Source organism: Erpetoichthys calabaricus, chromosome 12 (assembly GCF_900747795.2).
Source record: "Erpetoichthys calabaricus chromosome 12, fErpCal1.3, whole genome shotgun sequence".
In the NCBI taxonomy this organism is placed as follows: Eukaryota; Metazoa; Chordata; class Cladistia; order Polypteriformes; family Polypteridae; genus Erpetoichthys; species Erpetoichthys calabaricus.
In genome coordinates this window covers 129,976,463-129,994,813 of record NC_041405.2, presented here as the reverse complement: position 1 = coordinate 129,994,813, position 18,351 = coordinate 129,976,463, and the positions used below count along the sequence as shown (strand labels likewise).

The 18,351-nt window shown below is 38.4% G+C and overlaps 1 protein-coding gene across 1 annotated transcript in view; it reads right to left on the bottom strand.

The window, feature by feature from the left end:
- Nucleotides 1-17,908, bottom strand: part of si:ch73-40i7.2 (FYN-binding protein 1) — a 39,982-nt gene extending 22,074 nt beyond the window's left edge. Inside the window, exons 1-6 of the mRNA XM_028816184.2 lie at nucleotides 17,721-17,908; nucleotides 9,357-10,056; nucleotides 918-1,020; nucleotides 586-680; nucleotides 390-415; nucleotides 253-290 (exon numbers count right to left, since the gene is read on the bottom strand). Coding sequence (XP_028672017.1) covers nucleotides 253-290; nucleotides 390-415; nucleotides 586-680; nucleotides 918-1,020; nucleotides 9,357-10,056; nucleotides 17,721-17,738 — 980 coding nt within the window. The 5' untranslated portion in view covers nucleotides 17,739-17,908. The remainder of the gene's footprint in view (nucleotides 1-252; nucleotides 291-389; nucleotides 416-585; nucleotides 681-917; nucleotides 1,021-9,356; nucleotides 10,057-17,720) is intronic.
- Nucleotides 17,909-18,351: the final 443 nt, after the last annotated feature.

Here is an 18,351-nt window from a genome sequence, read left to right as displayed (position 1 = left end):
AAAATGAATGTTTGTCATTACCATTTGCTAGATTACCTGGGGTCATGGGCACATCTAGACTTTATACAGTCATCATTGATAATTTGGCCTACCACTGAAAAAGCTTGCCACTCCTGCTTTATATCATCCAACAGTCTGTCTATTCGTGTTAGGTATGTCACTTCTGTTTTCATGTTTGAGGCAATAGAAAAGTGATCTTAAAACCAAATCTATAAAGAACAACCTAACCACACTGCCCAAAAATCACCTTACCTGTCCACCTCCTCGTAGAGATCACTGCCGTCACTCTCCTGTAAAGAGAAACAGATGAAAATGTGTTCCCCTGAGCACCATAACATCTTTTTCACTACCATCCACCATACAATTCATATTACCACACAGCCTCTTACCTCGTCTCCTTGTTCCGCCAGGGAATCTGAAATGCACACAAGATAAGCATCAAAACACCCGTGAAGCAGGCGACTAAGCTTCAGATCTGTCTACACCAATAGTGCTTCAAAAGCTAACTCTGCAAGTCTGAGCTCAACCTGCATCAAGTGAAAGGAGGTCTACATGAACCCAGAATACACCTGCACTGCCACTGACCTTCTGACGAGATTTTGGGAGGCAGCGGGGGAGGAGGCTGCCGTGGAGCTGTAGATTCAACATCATCATACGTGTCCTGATCATCTGATAAGGGCCTGAGGGAAAATGTGGGGCATTAGACACACAAGAGCAAGAAAATAACAAGGCTGCTTGTCTTGCATCTGCAGCTGCATGCCTTGCACTTCAAAGAAATTTACTTTAACCCTTGCAGTCTGATTCTCTTCTCATTTGAGTCCTTTAGCGAAAGAAAGAAAGAAAGAAAGAAAGAAAGAAAGAAAGAAAGAAAGAAAGAAAGAAAGAAAGATCCTAGAGGTTCAGTTTTTTCCACTTACTTAATCAAACGTTGAGGAGTCACTGGTCCAGGCTTTGGCTTTGGTCCTGGGCGAGGCATTGCTGGGGGTGCAGATAATCCTGGTAGTGGTGCTTTATGAGATACTATGTATAAAAAAGAATAATCAATCAGTTGATTTAAACTTGTCACCCCCATGTCCACCAAAATATAAAATGAAATTTATTGAGAAAGCATTTTTTTTATTCAATTGGTTAAGTAAAGAGGGCATAATGTTAATTATTTTGTAAACAATTTTTTATGAATAAAAAAAAATAAAATGCCTTTTTATTAATAAGCCAGTTTAATGTACAATGTAAGAAATCTTTTTTCATAGTGATAGTACCTAGTGCATAACTTTATTATTATTATAATACAATTTAATGAAAACTCAATTGTTTACAAGTTTCATTCTCTAGGCTCTAATCCAACAAACTGTACTTTAACATGATACTTAGAATCTCTTCTTTCTAACTTTTTGTTCTGCAAATTTTGAAATTGCGTCATCAAAATTGATACCTTCAGCTACACTATTTTCAATTGACAAAATGGCTAAGTTAGAGAGTCGTGCTTGGTTCATAGTGGATCTGAGATAATTCTTAATTAGTTTGAGATTCGAAAAACTCCTCTCACATGATGCAACAGAAACACATAAAGATAAGAAAAATCTTAATGCTAAAGTGAGATTGGGAACAGAGTCTAAAAGTTCAAATTCAACCACAAACTCAAAGAATCTTAAGGAAGTCAAACCAAGAGACTCTTCTTTTGGAACTTTGGTGGCTTTTAGAAATCTTCTTAGGCGTTGAATTTCTGTAAAAAAAAAAAAATGACGCCAAAACGCCAATTAACCAGAATTGTGACACATGATTTCGTCGTGTGTCCCGGCTCGTATATATAGGGGCCTTAAGATAGTGGGATGGGGAGGGAGATTTTGTCCGTTCGCTCGTAGAACGATCCTAAAGTAAACTTATTTACTTTATGGTCAGTTCTAGAGCGGACAATATCTACCCACCCCATTATCTAAAACGTTTCGCGCTGACTATATTATTATGATGTTCGGGTTAAAAATATCATCGTGCTGCACAGAACGACTTGGGGTGATGATATATTTGTGGCAGGGATGAGACAATGAGTCACAGGACTGCTTGTTTGTTTACTTGAGCACCAGCACAGTTCAAAAGAAATGAGACAGACCACCCCCTCCCCCCACGCACCACACAATAATACTAAATCATTACAGCATCACATCGTTCACCCGCAATTTGCTGCAATTAGGGATTGTTAAAGCCCATGTAAATTATTCGACATGTTATTTTATGTAACAAAAAGGCGCATTAATACAAAACTGGCAATTTTTTGTCACCCCGTCAGAGCTGGTACCCGGTACAGGCCGCACCGACCGCACCCGCCTTCCTACGCTACTGAACACAGGGCACAAGGCAGGAAACAAACCCCGGGCAGGGTGCCAGCCCACCGCAGGACACACACACACCAAGCACACACTAGGGACAATTTAGGATCGCCAATGCACCTAACCTGCATGTCTTTGGACTGTGGGAGGAAACCGGAGTACTTGGAGGAAATCCACGCAGACACAGGGAGAACATGCAAACTCCACACAGGGAAAACCCGGGAAGTGAACCCAGGTCTCCTTACTGCGAGGCAGCAGCGCTACCACCGTGCCACCCCAGTACCATATCTTACTTCCCTTCATTTTACACAGCTGTACACACAAACTATTAGAAGGTTATAACTTATTATAGATCCCCTGCAGTTTTATTTTCACCAAGAATGCTGCTGACTGGAGTTTTTTGCTTTCTTTAGCATTATAAACTGGCCATATCTCAAAGCTTATGTTGACAAAACTTTAGATTTTTTCATATTTAATTACTAAGATTAGTTGCTGTTGTACCTTTTCTTACTTTGGTGTGTTTATGTATGCAGATGTTATAAAATTTATTACTTTACTGTTGTAATTTAATTGAAAAAATGTATAGGCACTCTTAGCCTGTACTCAGCATTGAACACTATGACACTTTATAGAAATAAATTGGAATGTGATAGATAGATAGATAGATAGATAGATAGATAGATAGATAGATAGATAGATAGATAGATAGATAGATAGATAGATAGATAGATAGATAGATAGATAGATAGATTAGATTGGTGAAAGGCACTATATTAGTTTTATATTCCCAGAAAGTGATATTTAAATTTCATCAAAAATACACAATGATTTTTACCTGTACAAGCATCTCTGTCATAGCCATCATTTTACACACTCACAACAGCCAGGACAGAAAATATATTGCAAAGTAAATTGAAACTATAACTATATTTATATTAATTCACCCCCTAATGTTTCTGCTCGATCCATTACAGGTTCCCTGATGGTTGCAGCTCTTCCTAGTAGCATTAAGTGAAAGGAAGGAACCAACCCTGGGTGATGTTTCACATTAATGCACTTGGGGTAGGTTTAGAGTTGCATGTTAACTTAACTTGCATATCAAAGAGCAACTAGGCCAGGATCTTAACACAGTCTTCTGAAGCTGCAAAACAACTTCAATAAGCATTGTGCCACAAACAAATTGAATACAGTAATTGATGGGCTAAGTGATATTTAGGTTGACAGCTTTAAAGAGTCACTATTATCTTATTCTTATTTCTAAGCCTAGAATGAGGTAGACTTCAGTCTAGGAAGTGAGCAGCTCTCTGTGTCCATTATCCGGAGATTTATTTTAAGCTTAATTAGGAATGAAAAGAAATCTTAGTTGTTGGCAAAAATGGAAATAGTGAAGGCCTTAGAAATAAATGTGATCCCTCAGCCTTAAATGTCAAGGCAGAAGTATAGAACGTAAGTGTAACCATGGACTCTGACCTAAACTGCCTGGCATGGCTCCAAAGAAAGCCACACAGCACTTCAGGGAGTTGTACACTCAGCTGAACACTTCATGGGGATACCACTACCATCCCTTCAGGACCCATATACAAAATGGTGCCCTACCAAGCTGGGTGGGATTGTGAAGGACTCTGTCAGTCAGTCAAAAATTTCAACCAGAAAAGAAAATCTGAGCACATTTCACCAGTCTTAGAATCGTTACCTGTGTCCTTAAGAAGTGATTTTAAAATACTATTAAAGGTACATAAAGCTTTAAATAATCTTGTCATCTGACTGTCCCATCATATTTATCATTACAGGCTTAAAAAATCAAATCTACATATAAGGACTGTGCTTTTTCAATTACTTGTATAAAACCTATATTTTGGAGTGCCTGTCCCCCTACATTTCCAGTTGGAACCTTAGCTCTTCTAATAGTGGTTTGCTTATCATTCCAAGAGCTAAGAAAAAAATAAATATTGAGGCCACCTTTTGCTATTTTGCCTTAATTTCTGGAATATTCTACTGATAAAGATATGCCAGACTAACACCGCGGAACAGTTTAAAAAATACTCTTAAGACCCAGTTCTTTAATTTGGCTTTTTTATTGCTGCATTTTAGTTCTACTCCTAATAGACCAAACATGCATAGTATTATCATACTCTTCATGGTTTTGAAATCGTTATTAGTCTCTGTTTGTGGTTTATCTGTGGTGACGCTTTGTGTCGATCAATGTCCTGTGCAGTCGCCTATGATATTAGAACATAAGCAAATACTCCAACTGCCTACAAGAACCACTGCATAGAATCTCCTAGAACAAAGCGTACAAAACAATAAAGAGTGACTTAAGTACATTTATGTTAGACAGAATGCCCAGTGGGGTCTGGGTGATCTTTTGACCTTTAAACCCATGTAGTTTTTTTTTCCTCCAGCATCTTGTCCCTGAAGTTTTATTTTTATTTTTCTTGTCCTCCCCAGATATCTGACCAAACCATCAGACTTATCATTGGTGACTTAATAAACAAATCTATGTATAAGGACTCTGCTTTATCTATTATTTGTATAAATCTGTTATGTACGTGTGTACAGATTTATTCTTATCATTTATTCATTGTTAATATTATCTAATTCAATCTTGTTTTTCTTTTTTTGCAACTATTTCTTTGATATCTTGCAAAGCACTTTGACCTACTTAGTTTGTATGAAATGAGCTATAGAAATAAATGTTGTTGACATTGTTTTATAAATAAAAAACAAGTAATATCTGAATGACCACTCTCGGGTGAGATTTCCTCCTGCTTTATCGAGGATGCTTCTGATATTCTTCTTGACATAATAATAATTGTCATTATTATTTATGCTCAGTATGTCTGACTACACACTAGAAGCAAATAATCTGCCACTTTAGAAAACAGATATAATTTAAAAGAAATTCATTAGTCAGAGGTGAATCCAAAGACCAGGGGCATAAACGCCTGCAAACTTGGGAATTCAAATAATTTTATGTTTACAGTTAGAAACAAAAATGGAATAGCCTGGACAAATTTCATGTTAAATTATTATAAAACATATAATATTGTAAGTATGTATGTAAGTATGTCTGTGTGAGTGTATGGGATTAACTGTTATTCCATTCATTTTCTAATGAGGTTGGTCACAGGGTGCTGGTTCTTATTCCAACAATACTGGCAGCAAGACTGGGACCACCTTGGGTGGGATGCCAGTACACTACAGGACACACTCATTTATTTACATGCACACTTACTCATACTGGGCATGGTCTTAGGGATGTGGGAGAAAAGCTGGAAGAAAAAATTTGCAGAGATAACACTTAAACCCCACATTCTTCACACAGAGACTGGGCGAGGATTCTACTGGATAACTGATGATCAGAAAAATAGAATTCCTTCAGATTTATTAGGGCCTCCCATAACTAACAATCTTAAATGGCCATCAGAGGATGTTTTTTTGCTAAAGTTACAAAAATCCAGCATTCTACAGATCTGTTAAGGGAAGCATTTTTACTTTTTCTGGTACTGTTACAGTGTGGTTCATTACACCTGCTGACTATAAAGAAAGAGACTACGACATATTTTTATGATGGCAGGAAGACTGACTGACCAGTTGCAGTCCTCAGTCAAGCAGACTCATAATACTCAGGGAAATGGTTGCGCACATGCTGGTGATTTTTTTAATTTTAAAATCTCCCTTTGGGAAAATGGTGGCAGGACCAGCAGTACACTTCATCTGAATCATTTCTTCCCACATGCAAAAGCTTTCATTATTTTACAACATATTGAGCCTGAGTGATTTCTGATCAGACAGTTACATTTAAGGCTCAACTTTGTTGTATTAACCAATTTGTCTCCAATTTTCCATCATATTTTCAATGTAATTTCTTATCTAGAAAAATATAGCTTTTTTCATTGTGAGAAATCGTCTTTGTTGCGGGTGCTGTAAGCCTGTCTCTTGGCCTTGCAGTGTTCCAGGTTTACCAATTGGTGTATAGCTTGTGTACAACTTAAACTTTCCAGTTTAGCAATGGGGTGTGAGCCCTTTATCCTTTGCATTAAAATAAGGCTTGTGTCTTTTTTTCCTGCATTGCCAGTTTAAGCTTTTCCCAGTGAAGACTATGCAGTGCAAGCCAGTGAAGAAATATGAAAAGTCCAGGACCATTTGCTAAAAATCAAGGTTATCACAGTAATTTGAAAAACAAAAATTAAAGCAGATCAGTATCAGGTAGCATCAAGCACAAGAGATCACCAGAATTAGGCAGAGTGACATTTTGATCTTTGCCCACCAGAGAGAAGGACCATATAATGACACAAAATCTGAAAAAGCCACAAAGGAAGCCTAATGTGAATGCCTTCCACTTTGTGTAAAAGAAACCAGCAGTATGTTGAGCCTGTTTTAAAGAAGTGCAGACAAACCCAGAGACTTATGTTCAAGTCATGCAATGTCCACAGTCTGCATGTTCTTTCTGTGTTATCATGGCTTCACCTCAAAATCTTTCAATTCTAAAGTTGAGGTGTTGCTGTTTCATTTTAGGCAGTTCACAGCCAAGCACTGATTGGTTACGAGGCTCTCAGTTCTCTTAATGCTTTCATTTATATTGCAAGATTTTGTCACTGATGACAGTCTCAAAGGGTAGTGGCGGTAGTGGTAGAATCGTAATGTTCTGATGCCAACTGAGACAGACCAGGGAGCAACACTCTATTGTTTAACTGACTGTTTGTGACAAGAACGGTGTGTGAACATCCATGTTTTTCAGTTTTATGGTGGAGATGTCTATACACATAAAGGAAGATTATTAAGTATGGCCTCGCCACAGTTTTCTTGCTAAAAACATTACTGCCTTAGTATATTTAACAGTAAAGGGCTTAGTTTAATATAATTAGTAGTTATCCCATATAAACTGGAACTTGTTAATATTTAAGTATTATATCATTTATTAATTAGTGTCTATGTTGTTTTCAAGGACTTTGTTAGACTATATTCCTTGTAGTTATACGTTGTATGTCATCAGTATGCAGAAGTATGTATGTGTGCTTTGTACATTTGGCAAAAAAAGTGATTTCTTATTTTTGATTCCTACATTAGATAAAGCTAAACCCAGGCTTATTTTATCTATCTATCTATCTATCTATCTATCTATCTATCTATCTATCTATCTATCTATCTATCTATCTATCTATCTATCTATCTATCTATCTATCTATCTATCTATCTATCTATCTATCTATCTATCTATCTATCTATCTATCTACTGACCTCAATTTGAAAACTGAACAACATTGGGTCTTAAACTGCTTTACATTAATCTTGTTTTTCAGTTCAGACAATCTTTACTTAGTCCCCAGACCCTGATTTTGGATTTAGCAGGTTTGAGAATGTTATATTTTATCTTTATTCTTTATTTCTATGCAGCTCCATCTCTGTTTGTTGGCCTGTGTGTTCTTTATGCACAGCTTTGTTTTTGATGCCACTGATTTAAAATCCGCCACTCAGGAACTCCTCGCCCACACTCAAGATTTTTTACCCACCCGCCTTTTCTCTTTTTGACCTGTGCAGCATCAGTTACTGTAATTCAGCTAGTAAAAAACAATATTTTACAGAATTTAAAGTGAGACTGACAATGAGTCAAATTCCTAAAATTACACATCATTTTGCAAAAATAAGGACAAAAATAAAAAAACATCAACATTTCTCATGAAAGGATTACAGAAGTGCACAGAGATAAATATTTAGTTTTTATTTTTCTATTCCTTCAGCCAGTCACTGGAAATCTGGGTGGCTATTAAGAGATACTGTTACCTGTATCTGTCAATATTAATGAACTGAAATTGACACTTTTTACAGAAGCTTATTCCCCGTCTCAAAGAAAAAATTGATTGTATTATTTCACCAAATTGTTGAGTTATTTTTGCAATAAATATTGCATGTTTTTACAAAGCAGTTTCTGTTATTTCATAATAAATATTTTTTTTATGTGGTCAGGTACCATCAGGCATGTACGTGGTCCAGTAGTATATCTAATATGCCAAGATCAGGGTTACAGGGAACCAGTGATCAGCAGCACTGGGTGCAAAGCAAGAAGCAAAGGTGGTGATGGTAGGCCAGTCAATTTCAGGGCCACTCAGAAAAGAGCTTGCCGCATGTGGTTGAGAAATAAAAACCTATAAGTAAAGTATCTTTTCAGTTTTAATCTAATGATCTGGTGATGCAGTGACTAGTGTTCATACCATATCTCAAACGTTGGGGGGATCTGGTTGGGGATGGAAAAAGTGGATTGATATTATTTAATTCCCAGAACATGAAGGATGAAATGTATTTTGTTAATTTAAACACACTTTCTGTTTGTTAAACACATTTTCTGTGCTCAGTGTTGAAACAAGTAATTACAGTTAAACACAGTCACTGAAACAAATCAATCCACAAATTCACAGGAAGAAGGTGCAAATTGTGGCGCTGTGAGGCAGGAATACTAGATCTGAGATGTTACTCTGACTATTTAAAACATCTGTACTAAACTTACCGAGCTTTAACCTGATTAAAATGAAATGCATGCCTATACCCTCTGTCCAATTCTTGTCACTTGATTAAATACTATGTGTGTGCTTAATCTCCCTGCCAATAATAGTAACTAGATGATCGAAGCGTGTGTGCTACAATGTTATTGGCAGCAGCAGTAGAGTGTTGAACCATGTTAGCCATAGATTGATACAGGAGAAAGTAGGGTGAAATGACACATTTGATTGTCTAACTAAATAGATTACAAATGCAAGCTTTTGAGGCAGTTGATGAAGGGGCCTTAGCTGCCTCGAAAGCTTGCATTTGTAATCTATTTAGTTAGCCAATAAAAGGTGTCATTTCACCCTACTTTCTCCTGTATTGGCAGCAGCGGGCAATATCTTTGAGAAATAACACAATACTATTGCAAACTTCTGTAATAATTACTGTGAAATAATGTAATATTTTTTTATGGTGGGAATAAGCTTCCATAATTTCTTGATTGTGCAGCAGAAATTAAAACTCCCTAGCCGATATATACGAAGCACTCACCATTTATTTTTCCAGGTGTTGGGCGTTGAGGTATTGGGGGGATTTTCTTTTTTTTGAAATTGTCCAGGCAGACAAGAGGAGGTCTCTTCGGCTTAATAGGCCTTGGTCCCAGATTTTTTTCCAATGGCAGAGCCTTTCTCAGTGGTGCAGGTGATTCTGTCACGCTTTTCTGGCTGCGGGGGGGTGGTGTGAGGACCCCCGCCTTGGGGGCCTCTCTGATGCCTTCTTGTGAGCCTCTGTTCAACTGCTGCCTCAGCATGAGATTTTGACGAAGATCATTGGCCCTCTGCTTAACGGATGACTCTGCCTCTGGCAAATCTCCCGGTGCTTTATCGTCACTAGAGGCAGAGCGAATGGGTGTAAGAGGTTTGGGAATTAAGATCCCCAGTGGAGGTTTGTCATTACTTGGACTGCTGGAATCTATTGCTTCTTGTCGAGGGAAACGTGGGGGTTCTCTAAAGTTCCTAGGGGTTCCTTGCATTCTGGGTCCTGGTGGAGGTGGACCCATGTTAAGTGTCACTGCAGGGCCTCTGGGGCTGCCCCTGAAGGCCCCATTTCCAGGTGAGCTTGAGCCAAAAGAAGGTCCTTGTCTTGCAGCAATTGGAGGTTGGAGTGCCTGCATGGGACCTCCAGAGTCATTTACCTCCATTTGGGCATGAAACCTTGCTCTCAGGGCTTTGAAGTCTTCCTTCTTCTCCTCCTGTGAAAAGTCAAGACACATGGAGCAGCTGAGAAATAAAAGGCATTAGAACTGCATTTAAAGGTGTATTTACACTTTAGAGAGATGCAGGACATTTTAGAGTTGACTTTAATCATTGATGATGATTAAATAAAATGGCCAGATAAGGGATGAACAACGTACTTTTCCATGGAGACATGGACTGGATGCCTCTGTAATTACTGATGTACTGCTTTTATCATCTATTGCCCAGTATATAAAACAAAGACTGACTGGCTGTTCTCAATTAATCAATCATTCAGTCAAGTAGTCTTTATTTTTTATAGTACCATTCATAGAATACACTATAACAATGTATTTTACTAGCAGATGCATTGAATTACTTATTTAATCATGTATAGTAGTCTTAGAATTTGTACATTTTAAACAATTAAACAGAATGCATTCAAAGTTTAGTTTCATGTTTATTTATACTGCCAGAAGGTGTGCTGCTGTGAAGAATGCTAAATTGTTAGTAAATGTGAATTTGACATGAGCAGCCACTGAAGAACCAGGATGCACTTCTGAGAAGTGTCATGATGACTCTGTTACTCATCAGTCACTGCTACGTCTTGTCACTCAAAGATACACCCAAACGACAGTTACCTTATTTGCTTTTCTTAGAAGACAATGGATGTGCTGCACAATGCAGCAGTGCACAATGGCAAGGAAGTTACTCACCCACCCAAACAATGCGATGCCCCGGCGGCCAATCAGGAGCATGCAACTGCTGACAAAAGGAAGTGTAGGAAGAAAGAAGAAAAAAAAATCTGGTGCAGACAACAGTAACCTGCACAAGATCACAATACCTAAAGCTGAAGTGAAAGAACAAGGTGCAACATGGAAGGCAAGTCAGGCTGTTAGAGAGGAAGTAGCCACAGTCAGAATGATGAGCCCTAACAGAAACTAACAGAAACTGACATGTGAGGATGAGTCTGACCATAGCTTTAAGTGACTCCACAGTGGGAGAATCCAGGAAAAAGAAAGTGAAGCACATTCAAAAGAGCTTGAAAAGAGTTCCAGTTAATTATAATGTGCTGAAGGGAGCTCAGTGTATCTGGTATAAGGCATAGGCTCCAGGGTCTTGGGTTTAAATCTTGGGTGCTGCCCTTGTAGAGTTTGTACATTTGCCACCTTTTCGTGTAAGTGTTCTAGCACTCCTCCCACCTACCAAACATAAGTATTTGAATGTAAGACTATATTGTTCCAGTGAGTATGGGTAATGAGGTGAGTGTCTACTGTGATTATTTGACACCCTGTTCAGGGCTCGTTCCCTGCTTATGCTGAAAGAACTTGGAAAGCAATGACACCTCACAATGTGGAACTAACTAGATGATTGAGTTAAAAGTCAATGGATGAACAAGGAGATGGTACTTTTTAGGTGTGTGAGAAAAGAGAGGGGAGGGGAAGTAGAGCAGCTTTTCTGGCTACAGATCAGCTAAGCAGGTTTATAGAACCAGTTATGTATAAATTACTGTGACAAGTTATTAGTCCATCTCAAATTTATGAAGCACTTTTTGTAATTCATACATTCCACATCCATTCAACAAGCTTTGGATTATATCAGTACTATTTTTATCCTGACGGCAATGGGTGGAGGGCACAAAGCAGTCCTGAATGGGTATCAGCCCATAGCAAGGTGTCCAAAACAATAATCTGTCTTGAGAAATAATGTTAGTAATATCTCTCTTCCTCGTTCAATTAATTTTATAACACAAGCAAAAGAAACAGGAAAATTTCCAATGGCATGGAAATGGACCCCTGGGGATTATAAAGACATAGGCCTATGTATTATGTTTGGCCTACTGTATGTCAACAAAGCAAAGGGGAACACTAGACATTTTAAGTAAAATAGATAGATAGATAGATAGATAGATAGATAGATAGATAGATAGATAGATAGATAGATAGATAGATAGATAGATAGATAGATAGATAGATAGATAGATAGATAGATAGATAGATAATGGATGAGGTTCAACAAGTATTGATGCAAAACCATAACTTATTGTCTTCTATTTTATACAGCTGTGCACACAAAATGGTAGCAGGTTATAACTGACTACGGATCTCACGGAGCAGTATTTCTTAACTTATGTGCCATGAACCAAATTATCTCTTTATTCACCCAAGCACAAATTCTGTGCTTTAGTGTAGTATTTTTTGTTAGTATGTGAAACAATACTGTTGATGCATCAAAGAGAACTTGTGTTTCTTGGGTTAGAAAATATAATGAACTAGCACCATGAAATGTACATGTTGTACAATTTGGAACCTCTGTTAACCACAAATGCTTACTCATACTGTATGCTTCTCTTGCTTTCTGCTTCTTGATGCCTTTATTCATTGGACATTCCAACCTTGTTGTGGAAACTGGCTGACATTGTACCTGGCCACTGATGGACAATGGATGTTTTGTCATTTTATATAGAGTATATTTATTGAGATACTGCCTAAAAAAACATCTCCCCTCACAACCAGTGAAACAATCAGATGGAGAAGACGTACAAGTAAATACACGTATAGGAAAGGGCGGTGGGCATATAGCACAAACATGCTTGTGAGGCAGGGAAAATCATTCCGATCCTTCACATCCAGGCACAACTCATTTGCCAGGTGTTATAGACTAAACTATGCCAAAATGATACATGCATCATCCAAGTGATGTGAAGCCTAAAACGGATGAGTAATTTTCAGTTCTTCATTTTCTCTTCAGTTTCCTTCTGAATACATACTTAAATAAATAGTGAATGATGAATACACATGGGTTGAAATGGAGACAGGCTAGATGTAGAACTGTTGGTTCCTTTGTCATTTGCATCATATTGCTAAAAAAGAGCAGTTAAAACAATGAATACAACTGTTTAAGACTAAAATAAGCAATTGAGGGATCAAACGTTTAGCAAGCAAGACCACTAAAATGAAGCAGAAAATGTCATTTGAACAATAAGTGCTTCATCAGCAAAGAATGATTTCTCATGAAGGAAATAAGCAGGAACAAAAACTGAAGCAACTTTCGGCTCTGATTCAAAGGGTCTGAAATCCTAAATAACAAATAAATGAAGTTAATTAGTAGCAAAAACTATTCACTAATTAGGAAAATGTTTAGAATGAAAACCTGTAGCCACTGTGGCTCTCCAGGATCGGAGTTGGCCACCCCTGTATTCCTTAATTGTCACCATAAGTTAGGTGCTCATTTATACTACCCTTTCAAAAATCATCACACCCTCATGTTGCAACCTAAGAACTGATTTTTCTTAGCTTTACAAAATCTTACAGTAAGTGTTTACATTGGCAGAGACACACCTCAGGAGTCTATTCCCAGTTTTGAATGAGAATGATTGCTTTATTAACATCATGAGAAAGGTACTAAAAAATAAACTGTATTATTATTATTAATAATAATAATATAATATTAGCAATACATTTGCTTTACACTTTTCTCTTAATTTATATGTGAGATACATGTTTGAATTATATGGCCATTGTTATTTGGCTATTTACTGCTCCATAATATTCCTCTTTTTGGGTCCCAGCGAGATACTGATTTTCATTTTTTGGGTCTTGAGATTTAAACATTTAAGAACCCCTGCCCTCAAGTTTTATTTTCTCCAAGAATACTGTTGACTACAGTTTTGCTTTCTTCACTACTCTCAACTTGCCATATCTCAATGCTTATGCTAGCAAGACTTTCTATTTGCACTATTTGGTTCATATTTAATTACTGAGATTCATTTCTGTTTTAGTCTTTCTTATTTTGATGTGTTTATATATGCAGATGTTGTAAGGCATAGTACTTTACCACTATCATATAGAGTGATTGTTGTAAATATGTCTATGCACTCTTAGCCTGTACTATGACAACATGTAGAAATAAAGTTGAACAAAATAAGATAGATAGATAGATAGATAGATAGATAGATAGATAGATAGATAGATAGATAGATAGATAGATAGATAGATAGATAGATAGATAGATAGATAGATAGATAGATAGATAGATAGATAGATAGATAGATAGATAGATAGATAGATAGATAGATAGATAGATAGATAGATAGATAGATAGATAGATAGATACCCTTGTGGTTGTAGTAGAAGTCAGAAGCCCACTTGTTCACTTCCCTAAATTCCTTTCCAACTGGATAAGCTCTGTTAGCTGACTCAGAGTCCCTGGTTTGTGGCCATCCTCGCTGTGTGAGTGCATGAAATGAAGGGCTGGTTGATGAAAGATTGCTTTCAGGTGACAGGTGTATAGCTAGGTAGATAATGAAAACAGAACAAACACACCTGAACTCAAATGCTTGTTAATAATTAATAATATACGAGGCTTATCTCTGCATACTTACTTAGTCATTTGCAATTGTTTAATCTTTTACTGCCTTCTAGTTAATATATTTATATGCAAAAAATCCTATTGAAGTTAAAAGCAGTGCCATCTTTTGCTTCTGCCAGTTGTCTAATGGACACTTTTGATCTCTTGCAACTGAAGTGTTAAATGTTTATGCTGAAGTTAAAGTTCTAATGATACTTCATTGCTGATGGCTGTCACAATACAAGGAACCAGAAGAAAATCCCCTTATTTTCTATGTGTATATTAAACTCATCTTACTGTGACACTTACCTTCTCATTTCTTTTAGATTTGCGTTTTACATGTACTCTTTTATTACATTTCTCTGTTGCCAGTATGGCACATGTTAATTTCACTTTAAAAGTGCCAGTATAAAAGCAATTTTGATCGATAATGAGGAAGCAAATAGCTCAGACACAGAACTGTATAAAAATGATGTTTGCTGAGAAGGGTCTAAGGTTTGTGATGTGCATCAAAAGTGCTGTATGACTAGAAGGTCATTCTGACTTCACTAGTCTGCCAGCATCCAAGTGTTAATACACACTTGTCACTGCCTTGTACTGGCCTGATGATTATTTTTTTGGTCTAACAAAAACTAAGTGAAAGGTGCTGTATCAAATACAGACTAGGTTGCTTGACAGATCAATTGACTGAAACTCATGCATCTACTAGGCCAAAAGTGGCAGATTGTTCACTTGTTGAGGAGGATCAAACATTAACATCATTCAATAAACATGCTATGTGTCTGGTTGGGCAGTTTCCTTTATCTCAAACACGCTATCAAGTTGACCAATCTGTGCTTTTCTGCATAACCAGTGGCATCAAAGCAGCTCAATGCCAATGGTTCGCTGATAACTTCATCTCCATGGACTTATGAGAATACTAAACTTAGGGGCCATGTTTATAACACAAAACGGCGGTTGCACACGTTTGCTTTTATGGCGAGTGCATGTACTTCTCTGCCTCCAAAGAAGAATTTGGTGAGTTGGTGAAATGCAGAGACTGGCCATTGTGAGGGAGAGACAGAGAGACAGGGGGGTTTTGGATGCGAAATGAGTGGTCTCAGCTCACCTCTCCAGTCACCTGATCCACCAATGTCCAATGTCAAACAAAACAATGACAGTTAAAAACAAAGGTTTTGCTTGATTTTATTTATTCTAGTTTATTATAGCCAATGATGTAAACTGTTGAATACTTTTTTTTTATGTAACACCAGCTTTCAGATACATCAGGATTAGTTTTACCATTTAACAATAGCCACATAAATAAAAATGTAACCTGGCATAAAGCATAACCTCTGTACTCATGTTAGACACATATTATCTTAATGGTTTGTCAAATGCCATAAAAATTCAGCATCTGAAGAGCAGCAGAGCCCAGTTGATGAGAGGGAGGAGGACAACGGAGCCACAAGAGAACCAGCACTCTGAGAGCAGCACCTTCAGGTATGTACACCATGTAAGCTTATGCACTCTTAAAAATGAAGGTCTTGTAGTGGCACTTTACTGTATTTTGTGGTTCTTCATTTGACAAAGAGCCATTTCATTCTTGCAAGTGTTTTTTTTTTCTATAAGACATTTGTTCTCTGAGAGATTTGAAATGGTTATGGACAAAACATAAATCTTTCATGTTCAGTACGCAGGATGCTGACAGCAGTGGCTTCAGAGGTGGGTGAAGGTTTGGAAGGGTTGGGGGCTTCAGAGGCTTGATCTCTTGATCTATTATGTCCAACCCCTGATTTTCAGAAATGTATATGAGCACAAAGCCCCTGATCTTTCTGTCTGTTGATCCCCAACGTTTGGATTTTTTATTTTGGATAGATGATTGTGAAACTTCAAGGAGACAAATCCAACCTCCCAAGCCTCCCACTCTTTAATTTTTTATCCGAATAACCCGGGAAAGACTACCTGAGAGGGACCAAGACCTAGGCTGACAGATCAGGAACACGTGAATTCCTTTTAAAATTAGGAACCCAGTGGTATTTCACAAATCTGTTATCATCTGTTCATGGTGATTTATGGACCCCACTACAGTTCTAAATTAAAGGTTCTTTTGGGAACCAAATATAGTTCCCCAATGGCACTGCCCTGTAGAACCACTTGGGCGCCTTTATTTTTAAGAGTGTATACTGCACTGCTTTACTTCCAAATCAATTGGGAATGTTACGTGTGTACGGACTGGAGTGGTGTACAGGAATGGTTGATATCCTGCCATTTATGTTGAGCCTGCACTCTCAAACTGGAAACCTTTCTTGTTTAGTAGACTTTATGCTGAGAAAAAATAAACCATAACAGTGCAAATGAAATATGTTCTACTTTATTTTGTGCATCAAAAGAAAGAAAGAAAGTCAGTTAGTCATTTTCTAACCTGCTTAGCCCTTAACAGAGTTATGGCCGTCTGCAGGAGCTCATCCCATAGGGCACAAGACAGGAACAAACCCTGGACAGGGCGCTTCTCCGTTGTAGGGCAAACACACACACACACACATCAACCCCAACCACACACTAGTGACAATTTAAGATGGCCATTTCACCTAGCCCTCACATCTTTGGACTGTGGGAGAAACCCCATGCAGATAGGGGAGAACATGCCAACTCCACACACACAGTACCCGGGACGTGAACCCTGGTCTTCTTACTCCGAGGCAGCAACGCTACCACTTCGCCACCCACAAGAAGGATATTTTAAACTTCAAATTATAAACTAGGTTTTAATACGAGTGTCACCAATAAGAAAGAGAGGTGTTAAAATTGTTGGTAAACCCATCCTCCTCACACACTCATGCACACACACACACACACACACACACACACACCAGTACAAGTCTGCCTGCCACATCCGGATAACGTGTTGCACTTTTCTAAACTTTCGAAAATCTCCAGGATACTGAAAAAGAAGGAACCAGCGGTTTCACTAACTCAGACAAGGCTTTCGAACTTGGCACGTATACACTGCAAAAGAATTCGATTCGTTGCAGTAGGACACCCGCTAAAGCCCAACTCCCGAGGTGGTCTCTTACCAGCCTTTACCTGCGCTTAGAGAGCACGCGGTCAGCCGTCTTCGGCTTGCAGTACTTGCATCCGCCCACCACACACACACACACACACCACCTGTAAACTGGGCGCTTTTCCGATCCCCCCACTTTCTTCCAAACCGTTCGATCCAACTCGTTAAAACTGCAGCCCGAGCATCGCTGCGTGCACCTATCAGCAGTCCGACGTATTTCAAGCGCGTCATCCCAAACCTTAAAAGTTATTTTGAAGACTCCGACACTTTTAGAGTCGCGTTACGTACCATTGTCTCAGTCTGCATTTCCAGGGGGTTATCAGTTCCGCACAGGTTTCTTATATGGATCCCACATCGGTGCCGGCCGTCATGTTTAAATGCGCTCTTTTACACTGGCGCAACGCGCTGAGCCGCGCTGCTGGGGACACTGGAGGCGTTTCAGGAAACGGCAAGTCGCTTGTATCACAGACTAGCAGCGATGGGGACTGTGATGCGACACCTTCCTTCCCCACAGACCTGCGCTTGCTCTCTGCCAAGTAACACCTCTATCCCGAGGCGTCACACTTTTTCGCTGTCAGTTGGAGACCGGGAGGCGGTGATCTTAAAGTTTACAAGCTCCTCTTTTGCGTTAGCATTAGCAGAGCAATGGATTGCTTACTTTATTTGTCTTTTATAGTATATACTGAATTTTACATACGCTATGCAATAATGAACTGTAAAGTTCATTTATCTCCTGTATTAAGCTTATTTTTCCGTTTAGTGAGCCCTTATGCAAAGTGCTATACAAAGAAACCGGTTGTTCACATAATGCAGTGAGTTACTAAAAATGGCAAGGAATGGAACTGAACCCAAAGTGCATTAAGACAGTGAATACAGGCAACTAAAAAAAACCCCGTGAGTTAGTCTGACAATCTTTCAT